Raw genomic sequence first — 20,161 nt, forward strand, 5'->3', positions numbered from 1 at the left:
AGATCTGGCAGAATTTATAGCTTAAACTATCAAAGGTCTGACACATCAGATTGTAAAGATACGAGTATTAGAAAACTATAAATCAGTTCCTTTTTATTAATAAAATGTATCCATATAAAGAACTGTACAAATTAGCTTCGTCTTTCTTTTCGTAAGAAAAAATGTTTTTAGCTTTAATCTTTATGAAAATTTGTATTAATAAAAGAATTTCAATTTAATAGAAGGCTTTTTTCAAATTTGCAGCAGTCCAATTAAGATTTTTTATGGCCCATATAAAGTGTATTAACTCAATAAAAATGACATATCTGCTTATAAAATTGTTCAAATTCAATTCTATGTGATAATACCAAAAAGCTAAAAGAAGTTAGGATTTTTTTACATGGAAATATTAATGAATTCCTTTAGGGGCACTGGAAACTCTGGTTCATTTCAAGTACCGGGCAGACTTTAAACTTGCTAGAGCTGTACGGTACGCATACAGACAATATAAAGCAAACCAGGCAAGTACAAACGATGAACAATCCCCTTCTAGTGAAATTTATGCGAAGGGCTAATTTTTTAGAGAAAAATACTTGTACAGTACAAAAATCTGGAATGAAAACTAAAAGTAAAACCTCATGGGGTGGCAAGTAATATCGAAAAAATATATTCTTTTGATTAATAGTAGTGTGTTGGATGGTTGAGCAAAATTAGATTAATTTCTGCAGAATATATATAGATATATACATATATACTATATATTATATAATATTAATCAATCTTTTCATAACATTACTCCACCCATGTATAAGAAAATTTCAAATATCAGGAAAAATATTTGATAGTTTAGACTTTTAGCTCAACATAGAGTTCAAGGTTCAAGAATGTGTTTTCAATATGCGCCATTCAACCCCCACCCCCCTCCCCCCCAACTTATTTACCTTATAGTTTTTACCTAGTTTTTTGAGAAATAAATATTCGTTTTTCATATTAATCTCACTAGAAGCACTGTGAACAGAAGGAGAAGGTAAATTTTATGTGACATTACTGGTCCGAGTTTATGACCTTATAACTCCTCTGATTTTGATTTTACGCACAAGTACATGAAAAACAGGTTTATTCGGTTGCATATTAGAAATCCAAAACATGTTGACTCTTCTCAATAGCTCTTCAATAAAAGGAGTTTTTATTAAAACATGAAATATTTCAATCTTTCGTTAAAGTCACTCTAGTTTGACGTGGAAGGGGATGATTCATTTTAATGTACTGTCACTTTTTGTCGGCTATAGTCTTTAGGAATACAGTACAACTTGTTCTAACTGTCTGAAAGAACTTAGAATGAAGTTTTCAGTGATAGGGGCTAATTTTAAAAACTTTCATAACTTTAATTCTGTATTTATCTATTGCTTACCCCTAAAAACAACCCTGCTATCTAGAGAGAAAAAAATCATTTTCAAAAGGGGAAGGGGGGGAAATGTACTTTCAAGAAAAAATGCACCCCTTCTAAAAAATCAGAATGATTTTTTTTTTCAAATGATAGAATTACTCCTACAATTGCATGAATATGTTTGTTGAAAACTCAATTACATCAGAATTATCAGATAATTTCAAGAAAACAATAAAGGGACAAAATGTGCAATTCTATGAAAGTATCTGAACTCGATATTGATGCAATCAAGTTGAAACTTTCCCAGTCTATACCAACACTTTACACGCCTTAATAATTCAATACCAGTACAGCTGTATACACTAGTCAACCAAACAAAAATTAACCAGGATTTTGCCAATTACTCCTTTTAAACTAAAGCTAGAAAACAAGCTTGTCGTAGTTCTAAAATGTACGTGTCCAGGGCTACAAATACGGCTAAACCGAATGTCTGCAATTTCTTTTCGTGAAACCTTTTTTGACGCCAAAAATAAGATGGATGCCGCAGAAAAAAAGTTAAAAAACGATCCAACAATGAAAAAGCAAGAATATGTGAAAACCTAAATTGTTTTGGTTTAAATATGAACGAAATTTTCCAAAGCCAAGAAGTCACAAAGAAAGGTATCTAAATATCTAAATATCTAAATATCTAAATATCTAAATATCTAAATATCTAAATATCTAAATATCTAAATATCTAAATAATTATTTACAACTACTTTAAAGAAAAGTTAAGAGAATATTGTTTTGTATGTTTGTATATTGGATGTTTTGTAAGCAAAATTGGTCGAAGGTTAAGTAGAAGTTGTTCACAGTTTTATTGTCTTCTGAGATACATATGTTCGAATTTCACGAAAACTTTGAAAACCGGGTCTTTTATTCCTAAATGTCCCAAGGAACCTTAAAAAAACGTGCCACTTAAACACTTCAGTTGTTGGGAGAATCAGTCGGTATAGTTAGTGAAAGGCGGTAAAATATTCAAGATTGGGAGAGAAATATATATCCCTGTGTCCCTGTAGAAAGATCATTAAGTATTGGATCCTCTACCTCTCCTCTACCGTTAATGATAAGGAAGAAAAGTATTTAAGTGCTCAGCTCTACATGAATATATTTATATATTAGATTTACAGCACAAGAAGATTACTTGGGTTTAAACCAAAGAAATTATAAAATTAGGAACTATCTTTGATTGGATGAATGTTACTAACAATTTTAAACGTGTAAAGTTTGCATCGAAAAACAAAAATAAATGGTCAAGCCCAAACCAAATCGAGGACGGAAAACAATAGTAAAGAAACTAACAAAACAACCCAATTCCTTGTCAATTTTAATCGTTCATTTGTAATATATTATGATTCACAATATATTTATATAAATTAGATGTAAAGTAGCAGATACAATACTTTTACATTTCGATATGTAAAATTTATCTAACTTCTGAGAAATGCAATTTTAAGAAAACCAAAAAGACTAAAACAATACCAGATAAAAATTAAACCAACCAAACCTGGTTAGGCGGATCAAAATGTAAAATTGTAAATGTTTATTTGTGATTCATAAAGTAAAGAGAAATCTTTTTTTAAGTTACCTAAGATGATAAAAAGGTAGAATAAAAAGTTCACCCCCCCCCTCCACCCCCCTTCCTTGTAAAAACTTTGAAGAATAAAAAAAGAGGAATGTTTGTACTGGATAATAGCTTCGTAATAGAAAATGGAAAAGTATACCTCAAACCTTAGGGTTTATATTACGAAACAAACAGTAATTTTACTCCTGTCTTATGATATAATCAAACATATAAACTACATCGTGATATTGTACCCCCCCCCCCCCCCCCAATTACGGCCTTAGATAAAAAATATTTAATCTTTTATATTTTAAATCATAAATTGAAAACGGAATTTGGATTGAATTTTGAAAAGTCTTTTTTTATCCGTTGAAAATTAAACTTTTTTATTTTTATATTTGTTTTCTAATGGATGTAATGACTTTACATCATTATTACCTTCTGATTTTGTTAATTTCGTGAGGTTATAAAGGTAAATATCATAAAGAAAATATAATGGTATTTCTAAGTTGTTTACTCCTCTTTTGAATATGCGTGTAATGGTTTGTGGTATACGATATCTCCCAGTGGACCTCCCTGATACTGCAATGATAAATTCCTTATTCCCTCTATGTATCAGGAGAACATAAACCAGGGGAAAAACAAGAAATAAAATTATTTTCTTCCTTAATGTTTTTTTTTTTTCGATACGGAAATCATAAATATTTGTCATTTTTGGTTAGATTTAGAAAATTTTAAAAATTACTTCGAGATAAATTCTGTATCGGACGGTATAAAAATCTAATATATCAAATCAAATAATGAGTTTTAGGGAAAGCTTTAGGCTCCATTAAACAGTCTGGAGATTCAATAAACATATTCTGTTTTAAAATTTACTAACACTAGGCGTTTAGCTTTAACTCTGAAAGTCGCCATTTTGAATTGGTGCAATTCCAAAAGCAATAATTTACGACCATTTTTTTGGGGAACATCGTTCAACATTGACCAGCCATAACCCTTCCCTCAGGTTAGGTGAGTTGCCTCAAAATTTTGGCCTGATCGGTTCAGCCGTGTTTACGGTTATTGGATACAAACGAAAGGACAGACAAGCAAAGTAAACATAAATAGATTTAAATTTTAGACATAACAATATATTTACTATTTAGAGATATGATAATAATATTTTATTGTGTAACTTTAAAGATTTATAATACTACTAGCTCATGAGAACCCGGCATTGCCCAGGGAACTCATAAATACTCCCGCCGTTTACCCGCGCTTGGTTGTAAATTACAATTTTAGTCATTTTTCCCTCACTTAACTTAGAATCTCAAAACCAAGCTAAAATAATCCCGTGGTTCTCCCGAGTTCCCCAATAAAAAAAATTTATGCAAATCGGTCAAGGGGTTTATGAGTTATGATCGGACATAAAAACAGACAAACAGAGATTACAACTGTATAATAGGACCCCAAAACACTGTGAAATAGGAAGACGACACTTAAGCAATTTGATTGATTGATTGATAAACGTTTATTTCTATACGCACTTTAGGCAGGCGTCTTGAATGACACTTGAGCAATTTAAACTGTATTTGATGTTGCTATCAAGCGAATAGTTTCACCAATAGTTTAAAATTGTAACAACTGGTGTATTTCATGATCACATCATAATGATTAAAAACATAAAAACAGTCTATAAACAGTCGTCTTCCTATTCCACAGTTTTATAATAGTGATCCTTAAAAAAAGTAAAGGATAATATTATCTTTATATTTAATTCATGCTTGATCACGCACCAGTTCTAATTTTTAAACTGTTTTCTTTACGTTTCACTTGCACATTATGTTGCACTTTACTAATGAAATAAAGGTTTCAAGGGTACCGTTGTGAATCAGGTATTGCCAACTTTGCATGCAGGGTCACTTAAAATATACGCTTATAGTCCCTTTAAGAGATTTGTGATATTTTTAAACTAGTATTATTTATACATTGAATATATATAAGATGTACTTACAATTCTGAGTTGTCAGGGTGACATCTGCAGATAAGGGAACACTGTGGACCATACAGTTCTGCTCTAAAATAAAACAAATAAAAATGGTTAATTTAAAAAATATTTTTAACCTGGTTCAAAATGAATTCTGATAAAAAATCACTACACAATAATTAGTTTCTTAAAAACCTTTTTGATTGGAGACCGAATTTGATTAATTGATTAATTTGAATTGCTTACTGCTGGTTCAAATCCTTCCAAATCTTTAACTTTGAATCGGCGGTTCAACTTTGAACCGGCAGTAGCTAGTTCAGCGACGTAGCTCAACTTCATCAAATTCGGTCGCTGGAAGAATTCGTAATTTGAAAAATTTAAATATAAAAAAATATAGAGACTAGAAAATTAAAGTTTGAGGTTATGTTTTACTTCCTTTAATGGAAACCCCGAGGATTTTTGTGTTGCTCTAGTCTTGTGATTGTTTGGTCAGTTTTTCTCTTAATATTCTCAAGAAACCATGTTTTATACAAGGAAACTTTTCCTTTACGTTTATATAAATATCTTACTCGCAACTTGGAGACTCTTTGTTTATATACAGACACGGAGAAGGACAGTTTATATAGAGGACAGCTCAGGAACTAGTTTTTCTTATAAACAAACCAGGGACCAAATTTTATGAATTTGAGCTAGGTCGCTAATTACCCCTACCACCGGTTCAACTACTTGTCTGTTGTGCTGGACAGGGAAAAATCTTAAATTAACGATTCAAGATACGTGGTTGAACCGTCTGTAGACCTAGCTCAAATTCAATAAATCCGATTCCTGACCTCAATTTATTTCAATCTTTATTATTATTTACAATGAAACTAGTAACTCAACTAAGCTGGTAAAATGCCAACAAACCCTACTGGCATTTGTCCAAGGGAGCTGACATTTTTTCTTTCCAGAGGGTTCAACACCCGCTAGGGCCCCAAATACCCCCCTGGAAACCTTGGATTGCACTGATTCAGGCCCTTTATCCCCCTGAGTAGGGACAAAAATAATATCATAATTTGGGGAGGAGTAAATATCGTACCTGCTGCAAGCTCGTTGGTCACAAAGGGGCCCTGTCCATCCGGGGGGACATGTACACATTCCGTCCACAGGGTCGCACACCCCCCTCACACACCGACATCTCTCTCCACACCCCTGGCCATACTTCCCATACGGGCACTGGTCCTCACACTAAATATGCAAATCATTAATCAAATCTAAAATAATGAAATATTTAACAAAAATCATTATCATTTAACCAAACCTAATAGTTAAGCCAAAGAAAAAACAGGAAGCAAGATCAGCCCGCGTAAAATAAGTGTTCACTACGGTTTATAGGGTTACCCATTGGCCATGGTCAAGTTTTTAAGACAACGCCGCAACACAAAACGTTGGTGTACATGACTTTTAACTTATCTTGAGCAAAACAAAATAATAGAAAAAACTTTATAACAAACTGGAAATAGATTTATTGATATATCGTTTTATTTGTATGCGTGAACTTGTGCCCACACCCCTTATCCAAAATAAATTATTAAAGTTTAAAAAATAATGACATATAAGAAATACAAAAATTAATTTTTAAAAAGATAGAATATGGAAAGACAAAGAATTTGAGATTTATTTTCTTTTAAAATATGAATAAAATCTAAAATAAGGATTATTTTCAAATAGAAATAAAATATTGCTCTACTTAGGTAAATGTCTGAATGGTAAATCCGCGAATAGATTTTTAGAAAACTTTGAAAAGCTTTTACAAAAAGGTTTATTTACTTGGCAAACTCTTATCTGTGACGCTGTTTTAAAAAAACATTTTGAATTTAATATTAATAATATAATTTTAATATTTCAAATTCATGGCTTTGTTTTTCTTCTTGGGGATTTTAGGGTTTAAAACACATATTGTTTTTCTTTACAATTTATAGTTATTAACTAAATTTTTTTTTTAAACAAATTTTTTGTGGCAACATATATAAATTCTAGAATGGAACGCCATAGACCAATTCTGGGACCATGTTAGATGGGGCCTAATCAGTAAAGCGTTCTCTACATATTTTAGGGGAGGGGGAAGAAAAAAATCAGGAAAAAGTTCGGAAGATCTAAAGATTAGAAAAATTAGAGTTTGAGTCCAGTGTTTAGTTTCTTAATGGTTTATACAAATGGGTTTTGAGCGATCCAAAACATAATTGATGTGAGGGGTATGAAACAGATTATATCCGAGGGTTTAGTAAGAAATGAATTAATGACCTAGCAGAGAAACACACTTAAACCAACCTGCAGCTAAAGTGTGCTCAATAGCCCACTCGTGAAAAATGGTTTATATTTGAAAGGGAATGTTGTTGCAATTTCAAGTTACATCCATGCTTAGATAGCAATGCCAGGTTCACCATGGTACTCTTGAAACCTATATCTGATCTATAATGTGGATGATATTGTGTTTATTTCTAATAATTCCAATATGTTTAAAGGGTACCATTGTGAATCTTTGCATAAAGGGTCACTTGAAATAACGTACAGTCCCTTTAAAGGGAAGATTGTTGTAATTATACATGATCAATATGGAAGATATTGTTGTTTTTCTGGCTTTTAAAGTATTTAATGCTGGAAATTTCCTTAATGCCACAAAGAGACAAAACTATTGAACAGAATTATTTATCTTTATCATTAGTCCTTGATCATGACAAATTTTAAAGGATAACCAACTCTACAGTGGAGGCTCAGTTTAAAATTATGACTACAGTCCCTTTAAACCAACCTAAAACTAAAGTGTGCTCTACAACCCCCCCCCTTCCTCCCTCCCGCGTGAAAAATGGTTTATACAGGGTATATTGTACGGAACTTGTTTAGTCCATTTCCTTGCATTCAGGGTTCTCTGTAGACCAAAACTGGATTATTTCTGTGCTTCATCATTCTTAAAACTATAAACTCAATTGAGTTCAGAAACCAGAAATCAAGCTATAAATCGTCAAATTTTTAGAGTTTTGGGTCGTCTTTACAGTCTCTTCCTTTGTGGGTAACCATGTAATTTAAGATCATATATTTCATGTCTGTGACTCTATTTTTATCCGTGTCCTACCATCAGCTTTCCATTGTTTTAATAGTGATGTATTTTATAATATTTTGTCTCCAGCCACGCCTTCTCTTCCATATTGTTGCAGGGATCAAAATTCCTTTCACTCATTATACCAAGACAAAGAACACCGCCCCCCCCCCCATCCATGCCTTTCCACCTTGGCTTTATTCACTTTTCTTCTATAACCTTTTTTTACTCTTACAATTTTGCCTTAATAAAAAATCCATCTTTAAATTTATTTTTTAACAATATTTCTACTTCTAAAATTTTGTGAGAACTAACATATAAATTATGATGCATGAATTGGCATATCACTTGATACGGGCAAATCATTAAAAAGATGAAAGTTTTGCAGAAAAACTGGTTTATTTTACAAAATTGGATAATTTTTTACAAATATTAAAAACTAAAATTTACTCCAGTTTTATTTGTTAAAAAATTTCAAGTTAGGTTAAAAATATGTCCCTTTGTTTAGAGTCCCTTGTTTCGAACTAAGTTATTAATGCAGACATTCTAGAGACTATACAGTATACAACAAGGTTTAATATGCATGGCTTGTAAGTTCTTATAGTTCAAGTCCTATATTACACAAAACAACAAATTTTACTATTAAATTACATTCTACTATAGAATTTCATTTAAAGTGCTAATTTATTTACAGAGCTCAAAGCTAAAGCACTACAAAAACTTTAAAACTTAAAAATGAGAATTGAATATATTTTTGCTAATCAAAGTTCCATAAAAGGTTTTTGGATCGTCAGTGTAAAACAACATTTTATAACCAATATGCTAAGAAACCAAACAGTTTGCAACCAATCTTGGATATTTCAAACTTTGATCATTAGTTTTTATAATCGCTATTAGGTTGCTAAGATATGAAAATTATAAAATGGTTTTAGGTGAATGTTATGTTCTTTATAAGTTTACAGTGAGCGCCATACAACTGTGGAATAGGAAGACGACATCTTGTGCTGTTAAAAAGCAAATATATTTACCAGTAGCTTCTATAAAATGATCAATGGACATGTGTGCACTGCACAATTTCTGTGTTTGGTATATATTAGACTATCTAGACAATCGTTTTCCTATTGCACAGTTTTCTGGCTCCCACTGTATCTACCTTTGATCCCTGGAATCCTGGAAGGCAATGACACTTTCCGTTTACATGATCACAGACAGCACCGTTGTAACAGTCACATCGCTTTCTACAGTCTATATCATAGCTCCCAGGGGGACAGGGGTTAGCACACACTAAACCCTAGAAACAACAAATTTTAGATTAGTACAGACCAAAATCTATCATTATTATTATTATTAGCTAGCTGACAACCCATCATTAAACGGAATAGGGTCGTCGCTCCTCGCATCTGAAGTGTATTAATGGAAAAAAGGTTCTACTTTTTTTGATCATACATAGCTAGCTATGCATAATAGCTCACGATCAACGATTACCCATGAAAGATTAAAAATAAACATTTTAAAGATTTGAGCAGATAAAAGAAAGACGTATAAAATGCCAGTACAGAAGAACCCTTAAAAAAATAAGGGTTTTGTAGACAAATCCCTAAGAGAGACTAAACCCTACAACAGAAATAAAAGAATTATCAAAGACCAAACACTACAGAAGAAATAAATAAAATTAATAAACCCTATTAAGCAAAAAAATTGAGTCAAATATTTAAGTCCAAACCGTATAAGTAAATATGTAAAGCTGTGCAGACTAAACTCTTGAAAAAAATACTCCGTTGCTTACATTTGTTCTCAAATCAGGAATAATGTTTGAAAGAAAAATGAAAAATACTAAAAATGAAATATTATACTTTCAATATTATTTTTTAGGAAGGAAACTAAATTAATTAATTTTTCTAAGAATTGGCGCAAAAATAAAAAGTAATAATCCCCCAACTAGTTATTAAGATTTTCTCTAGTTATTCCTAAACTATTAAATAATTAGAAAACACCTGCAGTGAATAAAAATATAAAGTTTAATTAACTTTCTCTAACTGTCTCTTAAAACTAGGATTTTAATAGAAAACAATGGAAAATCAGGGGTTTTCCTGCAGTAGATCACGAGACCCTTTTTAAAGAGATTAAAAAAAACTTTACTTATTTCTTGAGATGAGAAATATGAAATTATGAAACTTTCATTCCTTTATTTTTGAAACCTTGTGGTGCAAACCCGTTATTTAAAACTGTTTAATCTGGATGAGTTCAAAGTTTAAAAATATTAAAGGTCTAAAACACCAGAGCTGAAAACTTTTGAATAGGATATCCTTTATCCCGATCGGTTAATTAATCTAGAGATTAACAACAAGAGGAGAAGAAGCGTTATTTAATCTCGAGATTAAGAAAAAGAGTGGATCAAGCATTAATCCCGATATCCACCATCCCAAAGTTCTAAATTTAAAGGTCTAAAACATCAGGTTGCAAAGATATAAGAACTGAAAAATAGAGTTTACGGCAAGTTGTCTGCTTGATCGTTCATATTAAAGTTTAATGTTGTCTTTTCTTATTTAAAGGCACTGTAAGTGTAATTTCAAGTGACCCTCCATACAATGATGGCATTGGCCGATTTACAACGGTACCATTAAAACCTTTATCTGATCAATAATGTGGAAGACATTTTATTATGAAATTTCCCATATGTTCTCCCTTTTGTAGAGAAATTACAATTGAAAATAATCAGTTTTCAAAATTATAAACATAGAAATGGAAATGAACAGTTTTAAAGAAACAAAAACATTGATATATATTTCATTCTTGGATCAGAAAAGCTTTTAAGAGTACCATAGTGAATCGAGCAGTGCCATCTTTCCATGGAAGGTCACTTGAAATTACGTATACAGTCCCTTTCAGCTAAAAGTTTAAAATGTTGATTTACCGTCCAGCCCATCGGGCAGTAGCACTTTCCAGTAGCAGGGTTACATTGTCCTAGGTTCTGACAAGCACAAAGGTTTGTACAGTTGGCTCCATGTTTCCCTGGGGGACACGGTTCTTCACATCTAAATATATTTCAGGTCAAAACTTATTAAACTTAAATTATTCATTACAAAAGTTTACGCTGAAGATGTAGAGTTTAGCCAATGAAGAAGATATATATTTCAACTAAAAGTGTTGCCTTAGGAGAACTATAGGACTAGATAGATGACAGCTTTAACTACTTTTAAGGTTTTCTTTTCACTGAGACCTAGACAGGAGAAAGCCACTTTTATACGACATAATTGGTCCGAATTTGTAAACTCGTAGCTTCTCTATAGTTTTATACCGTGACATGAAACCAAAACTAAAACTGGCAAAGGAAGGGTCTGACCAAATAAATTGAATTTGTAGTCCAGCAAGCTGGGTTTAAACAAAAGATGAAGCCGTTGGGCGTTCCGTGGGCCCATTAAGGGTTGTGAAAAAAAAGATATTGGTTTTACACAAAACGGGCATTTTTAAGCATCTTTTTAAATTTGCGCCGATTTTAGGCTTCCTTTATGTTTGATTATATCTTTTACTCTTTTTAATCTTTTCTGTCTTTATTTCTAAAATCGTCTTTGCTTTCTTGGATTTTTTTTTGCAAAAAATAGCATGCGTTAGTATTAAAATATTGGTTCTGCTGACAATAATTGAAATGTAAAGGGTGTCCCACGAAATTGAAATGTACCCCACGAACCATGAGAGTTATTGAATAGTTTTGAATGTCTTCTTCCATATGCTGTATTAGATAGTAATGACTTTTTGCAGATTATGTTGCTAAGAAAATCTTTTACTCAAATACATTTAACCTTGAAATCAATTTTACTGTAATATGACGGCCATATTTTTTTATTCTCTGTGGTATTAAACCACTTAACAAATTATGGAAGAAGACATTTTAAAATATTCACCAAACTATCAAGTTTTACGGGACACCCTATACTTAACCTTGAAACCTTGACACAAATTTAATCCGTTTTTAATTTTCTACTCTTTGTTTCTATTGTTGGTTTGAGTATCATAACACAATTAAGTATATGTTGAAAGAAATGTTAATACTGGAGTTAAAGTATAATTAATTCCCATGACTCCCCTCCAGCCCTCTCTAACCCTAACAAGAAACTAAAACTATAATTTAAGAACAATTGCAAGGAATGATATCCAAGAAACCCTGAAAACCTCAGACCCTGTCCGAAGACTAGCCTAGTTTTAAAGGAACTGTAGACGTAATTTTAAGTAACCCTCCATTTAAAGAGTGAAATGTCAGATTCACAATGGGAATAGTCTGCGCAAACATAACAGAAAATATCCTCGCTTTAAAATCTAAAAAAAATTTTTTTTGTGGTTTCAGTCAGAGGCAAATTCAAGGGGTATGTGCAGGCTCAAACTCCCCCCTGAATCAGTGAAATCCATGATTTTAAAGGTTTTAGGGCCCCAACAGGTACTTCCCCCCCCCCCCTTGACAGCTAAATTGTTTAGCCCCCAACCCCCTTTTGACAAATTCCTGGATATGCCCCTGGTTTCAAGTGACCCTACGATTTACAAGGGTACCTCAGAAACTTCAGTCTAAGCAATAATAATAGAGATATCATTGTTTTAAATTTAAATTTCTCTAGAAAATTAAATTGAAGATTGATGCAGCAGAGACAATGAACACTTTCCAAGAAATAAACGGAAATATATCTTCCTCTGTTTCCCCCAGATGAAGGTTTAAACATTTACGAATCATACATGTCACTCTAAAAATGGAGGGTCACTTGAAAAAAGTCTACAGTAGTATCTTCAAAAAAAAATACAAAGATTGTAAAAAAAAGGCTTGGTATTTTCTTGATGTTTTTTTTTGAACATCTTAATTACATTATTTTTTTTAAATGTGCTTTTTTACTTTTTAGGGATTTTCTTATTTTCTTCTTTTCAACATGGATTATTATCATCTTTATGTATAAAGTTGTAATCTCTGTTTGTCTGTTTGTATGTCCGATCATAACTCATGAACCCGTTGACCGATTTGCCTCAAATTTTGACTGGGGAACTCGGGAGAACCATGATAATGTGCTTAGCCTGGTTGAGATTCTAAGTTGAGTGGGTACATTTTAATATGGAAAAATAGCTAACAAGCGGAAGTAAATATTACTACCCTGGGCAAGGCTGGGTTCTCAAACAGTGAATGTATAATATATATTGTACAGTATAAAGAAACTAACTGTAAACAATTATCACTGACAAGTCCACTCATTTAGCCTAGACCAGAACACCACTGCAATATCACACAAAATACTTACAGGGGGGTATTCATTGGATTAGAGATAATGCAGGGGGGGGGGGCTGCAATAAATTTAATTCCACAATTAACTCCCCTTTTACAGTCAACCTGAAGTACTCCTCATGTACTCATGTAAAAATAATTGAGTCAACATAAAATTAGCCTTGAACACATTCTAAAAATAAGTTTCTTGTAATTGAATATAAGGCTTTGAGTTTTTGCCACAAACTCAAATTTTCTAATTAGAAAATCAGAGTTCATGGCAAAGATTCAATTCCTTTCCCAAAAGAACATAAAGGTGAATATTTTCAACAAATTTTACAAAACAATAAAAACACAAAAACTAGAGAGATAAAATTGAGAACTCTGAAAGTTTTGAAGGAAATATTTAAGACTTTGGTGAAAAAGACCTCTGGGACCGAATTAAATGAATTTGAATTGCCTACCACCAACGGCTTAAATTTGCATCACCGATTCAAATCCTTCCTTAATCTTTAACTTTAAATCGGTGGTTCAAATTTGAACCGGCACTAGGTAGTTCAGCGACGTAACTCAAATTCATCAAATTCTGTTCCTGATTGCTTAAACTTCCTTCCCGTCCCTGGGTGACCTAGTGTGTTATAAAATAAGGTCTAGTACATTAAATATTCTCTTTAGAGAGCGGGCAGCCATTTATATCAAATATGTGCCGTTCAGGGACATACACAGGCTTGAACAGGGGGCAGGGGGGGGGGCAAGTTAGAGTCTTAATAAAGTTAAAATGGAAATAGCATTACAACCTATCCCCCCCTTCACCAACGCCCCCTCTCTGTATAGTGTATACTGTGTACACCCCTGGTGAGTGTTAATGTTTGAAAATTGGAGATATACTGAATAAATTTATTTCTGTCAATTAATAAATGTTCTCAAAAAATCATTTTTTAACTTGTATGTGAAATATACAATAATAAATATTGAAATTAGAAGAGTATAATAAATATTGAAATTAGAAGAGTACAATTAATCCTAATCTTTAAAAGAAGGTGTGTAGCATATTTTAAAAAGGGATTTTGTGGCAACCAAAGAAATTTTCAATGATCTTTTTCATTTAATCTTTTATTTGCATGAAAAGAAAAAGTATTAAGAACAGTAGGATATGTGATGGTTTAAAAAAATGAAAAACTATTTTTTTCTAGAATTTTTTCCTGTTACACTCCATAGTCCATTTAAATCAAAACTTAAAACTGAAGCGATTCCTTAATAATTAATCACTCTCATTACTTAATTTTAATCAATCATAGACCAATAGAATTTAGATTTAAAGTCCAACTGCCAATCTTGGTTCCCCAAAACTGTCAAATACAGACTGAATATATTTTGAAGAATTTATATATTTAAGTTTGAAGTTTAACTGTCAAAATCCTTTTAAATCAACTGCACACTGCACAGTATACAATACAAATACTGAGTTTGACAATAAAATTATTTTATAGCGTTGCAGAATAATTGACGTTGGTCATTTTAAAGAAATTTTAAAGAAAGAAATTCCATCGATTGACATTTCTAGACAGGACTTTCAAGGGGACCCTGATTGCAGTAGGATTGCAGTGTAAAAACTTCTCTACTTAAACATTTTACAAGTCTGCACAAAGCATAACTTAAATGCGCTGTTTTTAAAGAAATCAAAACTGCAATAAAAAAAACTGTAGTTCAAGCAAACTTAACAATTTTTATACTCGCATTTATATAAAAAGTATTAAGGTCTATAATGGTTAATTGAAAACTAAGAGAACATTGGAGTTAAAGAGTGCAGTTCAGCTCCTATAAAGCAATTGATTTTTTGCCACAAACTAACATTTTCTATACCCTATATCATTGCAACCTGATACTAAATTGCGTCTTAAGTGAGTGTTTATAGTGTGTAATTTTTGACTTAATGAAATAAAGGTTTGTAAGCATTTCTTTTTCTGCAATTACATCGGACAACTGTAATATTCGGTTTATTTCAAGCACCGGACAGACTTTTAACCAGTTAGATGCACAGTACACATACAGATTATATCAGGCAAAACAGTACGGTACACTAAATGAACAATTCCCTTTCACATTGCGTTTACATTTCATGTGCATGTTATCAGCACAAAGAGATCAATAAATCTTTTCAAACCTCAATTTTCTAATCCTTATACTTTTGATATTAAAATCTATGAATTTTGTTTAGTTTAAAATATCAAGGCTTTCGGCTCATATTGGTCTTATATATATTTGGCTTGTCTGTCTGTTTGTTTGTTTGTTTGTTTGTATCCAATAAACGTCAAAACGGCTGAACCGATCGGGCCCAAATTTTTTGTGGGACCTCACGGAGCCCCAGGGAAGGTTTATGAATGATCAAAATTTCAAATATTTGTCTCTATCAAAATTCGATCTTCATTAAATTTTTGAAAATTTTGAAAATCCACGAAACTTTTTGTGAAAATCCGCGAATTATTTTTGTTTTGTTTTACGATGTACACAAAGAGAACATGTTCACAATTAATTTAGAAGATGGGCACGAAGCGCCCTATAAGGCTAGTATAATATAAAAAGAAGTAATTTACCAATCATTAGAAGTGAATTCCAAGTATGTTCAGAAGGATGTTCAGATATAATCCGGTGATTTAGCAAACATGGAAAAGTCCAAAGTAAGTTTGTTTCCAGCTATCCAACTGTATATTTTAGTTGGCGGATTAGGGGGGGATATTCGGAGACAATTTCCTCCAATTCCCTTCAACCAATAAACCCTAAGCCCGGATGTAGGAAAACAAGCTAAACACAGCCACAATATCACAATAGTTTAGGGCAAATACACTGCGTTTCAAGTTATTTTGCAAGTACGTCTTTAAAATTCCGAGTAAAAAAAAGATATTTTCAAAATATTTATTTTACTAAAAAAGTTTGCTTTCAAGTTTTTAAATATGTATACAAATTTGGGTGTACTTGAGTTGTACACGTTGTACACCACACTTGTATGCCGATTCCATTAGCGCCTGATCCAATTCTGAACCAATAGAAATTGCATGACGGTAACATCTATCTTTCTATCTTATCATCCAATCAGAGATGAATTCTAAAATCAGCGTGAAGCAGTAAATGAAAATATTTACTTCTACTGAAACCGAAGTGACAAAGTGTTAAATTTGACTTTTACTGTGAATCAAATTATTATGCAAGTGGAAACTTTGATATCTAGGGTGAATTGGAGTCAAGAGGTAAAAACAAAATTATCAAGGAAGATTTGATATATTTGTTGTTTTTATTTTTAAAAAAAATATGTTAAGTCATTTGCATAATAACTTGAAACACTAGTTTTACATATTTTTCATTTTTTTATTCTATTTCGCAAAAATAATTATTTAAATGTTAATTTTTTTATGTTTTCTAATCATAAAAAGTTAAATTAAAACAAAAAACGATAATTTATAATTTTTTCCTTCCTTCTCTTCAAACCTTTAAAACCAGATTTGCATAAGAACTTATAACGAAGTTTAAATAAAAATATTTTAATTTCTAAAAATTAAGCAATTAGTTCTAATTGAAAAAAATATTTTTCACTATGCACATTGCACAGAGTATTGTTGAACGGGATATAATGGAATTTCAACTGACCCTCTTACGTGCAAATATGGCAATGCCCGATTTCCATTGGTACCCTTTAAACATTTGACTGATTACCGAGGCCATAGAACTCTGTGGGTTAATTTCTCAAATGGTGTTCGAATTGCCGTAAAACCGGAGTGTACGCTAGCGTACAATGTAAACACAAAACAGCCTTATACGCTACATGAATTTCTCGAAAATAATGACTTTATTATGTCCAACGCGGGTTTAAAAAATTCGAATGTAAATATTTATCTTAAACATGAATATTTCTTAAATACAAAATAGTCTGACAATCTTGATCAATCAAATCTTGCGAATCGGAAACGCTACTCTACAAATGAAGAAATTATTTTCCTGAAAACTGTAACCCCCAGCACAACCTACTTCTCTTCAAAAATTGTTTTGTATTGTATTATGTCTAAATTCTGAATTTTTATATTCTAAAATCAGTCAGATTCAACCCGTTTAATAAAGAAAACACGATCATTGAAGATTCGATAGCTGGTGCTGAATTAAAACTAGTGAAAATATAATAACTATTCATAACACTGTTATTTTGGTTCGCAGTGTTATAAAGTGTTTGGACAACAAAATTCTCTTAATCGAGAAGATTCAAGTCTTTTTAGATTTAACTTTATAGCACGATGATTACTTTATAGCACGTTTATTATGAAATTCACGATGAAGTGAGTAAGAATGATAAAGTACACAATAGTTTCATAAATATAATTATAAAAAGTTACAGTTTTACAGTAAACCATATTGTTTCAATTTGGTTGAGGTTGATACATTTAACATGGCTCAAAATTGGGACTAAGGTACTATCCAATATGAGAAGAAAAACAATTGCACAGGGAATCTAAAAAATCGTAACTATTTAAAATATTAATTCCTTACAATGTATTTCGATCAAAATTTACTATTTTACTCTTTAGAATTTGTTCACACAAAAGAATTCCTGAGTTGACATTATTAAATTTATTTTTCTTAAAAACTTGAGATTTTCGAGTAAAACTAAAAATAAATAAATAAGAAATTCACCATATACTAACGACTGGCAAAAAAGGACATAATCCATCTCAGAAGAACTTCAAACTTCAGGTGAAATAATTTAATGTTTTGATAGGAATTTGTTTTCGACCTTGTAGTATGAAAAGATCAAATATTAGAAATTTAAAGCGGTTTAGTTCTTCTCAATAGCTCTTCAAATGAGTTATGATTACTTTAGTTTACCGTGGAAGCTTAATTATTAATAACTAGGCTTTTGAAACTATTAATTGTTGTTCTATCCGTAAGCATCTTCTCTTTGTACAAATTTAACAATAACAAAAAATCGTGGACTTTCTAAATTTTGCAAAAAATTCAAAAAAATTTTGGATAATTTTTTTGTAATTATGAGAATCCATAAACCTTTCCTGGGGTCATGTAAGGTCCCACAAAAAAATTGAGCCCGATCAGTTCAGCCGTTTTGACGTTTATTGGTTACAAACAAACAAACAGACAAGCAAAGTATTTATATATAGATAAAAGCTACTTACAATGCTCCTCTCCAACCTGAAGCACAGCTACACTCCCCAGATATATGATCACACACACCACCTGAAATATAGGTAGGTAGGTAGGTAGGTAGGTAGGTAGGTAGGTAGGTAGGTAGGTAGGTAGGTAGGTAGGTAGGTAGGTATGTAGGAAGGTAGGTAGGTAGATAGGTAGGTAGGTAGGTAGGTAGGTAGGTAGGTAGGTAAGTAGGTAGATAGGTAGGTAGGTAGATTGATAGGGTAAGTATATTATCTAATTCTTACGGAATAAATAATAAATTAAATTTCCGGACCAATTGTGGACGATTAATGCGTAGGCCGTAGACGTCGGTGTTAAATGATCCTCATGCTTAAAATATAACAATTGATATGTGTGAATATAGAGAATATTATAGATTGGAATATTCAGGATATTTATATTCAAGTCCTTATCGTATGCATATTCTATCAAAGAACAGGTTCCCAGGGAATCAGAAATCATTTATTTTTTTTAGGGGGGAGGGGCGTCAGGGGCACAAAAGGGGGTCAACGAAAACAAAATACAATTTTTTTAAAGTAATTTTGTAATATTTAGTAATAATTAATTATGTTCCCATTATATTAGGAATGAGATTCTTACTTGAAACTGGGCCAGTGGCCGAATTTAAAGAATTTGAGCGGCGGTTTAAATTTAAGCCGCGGCTTAAATATGGTTGGTTCCACTTAAAATTGTATCAAATGTTTCAAGATTTAAGCCGGCGCTTAATTTAAACCGGGTTTTGGCAGATTTAAACCGCGGCTCTTATTCTTTAAATTCCATCTCAGGTCAAGTAAAAAGTTGGACCGCGCGTTCTGTTCTTCTTGAAAATATTTACGCTTGACGTACAAAATATAGAACTAAAACTAGAATATAAAAGTGTTTAACATGCAAAATGTAGTAGACCTAATTTGCATCAAGCGACTCAACAAAATTTTCATGTAAAGAGACTGTCAACGTTATTCGTTATTTCAATGAAAAAGTGACAAGCCCGCGACTCATTATACATGAAACATTTATCTGAGAAAAAAAAAATTCCGGAGCAACTGCAACAGAAAAACTTGGATATTTCTTACATATCAAATTTCTCAGACAGAAGTGTGGTACCGTTGTGAATCAGATAAATAACTCTATAACTAAAAGGTCGAGTTAAAATATTTGAACAGTTCCTTGAAGGTTTGAAAATCTAAAATCTAAAATTGTTAAAGCTACACTTGCATTAATTCAGTGTTGTTCTTGTGTAAATTTAGATTGGACGGAGGTAATGCCATAAATTAAATAGATCTTGGCTTCTACTTTTCAATTTAAAGAAACAGGAGTGTTCAGGACCTATCCACTGCAAACTAGACAGAAAGGTCAAATTAACGCGACATTATTGATACGACTTGGTGACCTCGTAGCTCCTCTCTTTTTCTATATATCACAAGTTTGAGAGACGCAAACTTATCCTGCTACATATTAGGAATTCAAAATATTTTTCTACGTTTATATAGCTCGTCAATAAGAGGAGGTATGAAAATATCAGATTTAAATCTTGCGTGTAATTTACTTTAGTTTTAAGTGTATAGCATTCAATTTAATTGGTTTTTCAACATTAAACGGTAACGCCCTCTGGACTATAAGTAACTTTTGACTTTTATTTCTAAAAAATTTAAGAAAAAATATGAAAAATCAATGGAAGTTTCTACGACTGAGAAACCTTAATCTTTTCCAATAAAACCCAGTTT

General features: G+C 31.9%; 1 protein-coding gene across 3 annotated transcripts in view; it reads right to left on the reverse strand.

The window, feature by feature from the left end:
- Nucleotides 1-20,161, reverse strand: part of LOC111712268 (protein draper) — a 56,168-nt gene that overhangs the window by 26,996 nt on the left and 9,011 nt on the right. For all 3 annotated transcript variants that reach the window (XM_023487021.1, XM_023486948.1, XM_023486873.1), the window contains exons 6-10: nt 18,422-18,482; nt 10,926-11,046; nt 9,165-9,302; nt 6,014-6,162; nt 4,963-5,025 (exon numbers count right to left, since the gene is read on the reverse strand). In XM_023487021.1, coding sequence (XP_023342789.1) covers nt 4,963-5,025; nt 6,014-6,162; nt 9,165-9,302; nt 10,926-11,046; nt 18,422-18,482 — 532 coding nt within the window. The remainder of the gene's footprint in view (nt 1-4,962; nt 5,026-6,013; nt 6,163-9,164; nt 9,303-10,925; nt 11,047-18,421; nt 18,483-20,161) is intronic.

This window comes from Eurytemora carolleeae, unplaced genomic scaffold (genome assembly GCF_000591075.1).
Source record: "Eurytemora carolleeae unplaced genomic scaffold, Eaff_2.0 scaffold19, whole genome shotgun sequence".
NCBI lineage: Eukaryota > Metazoa > Arthropoda > Copepoda > Calanoida > Temoridae > Eurytemora > Eurytemora carolleeae.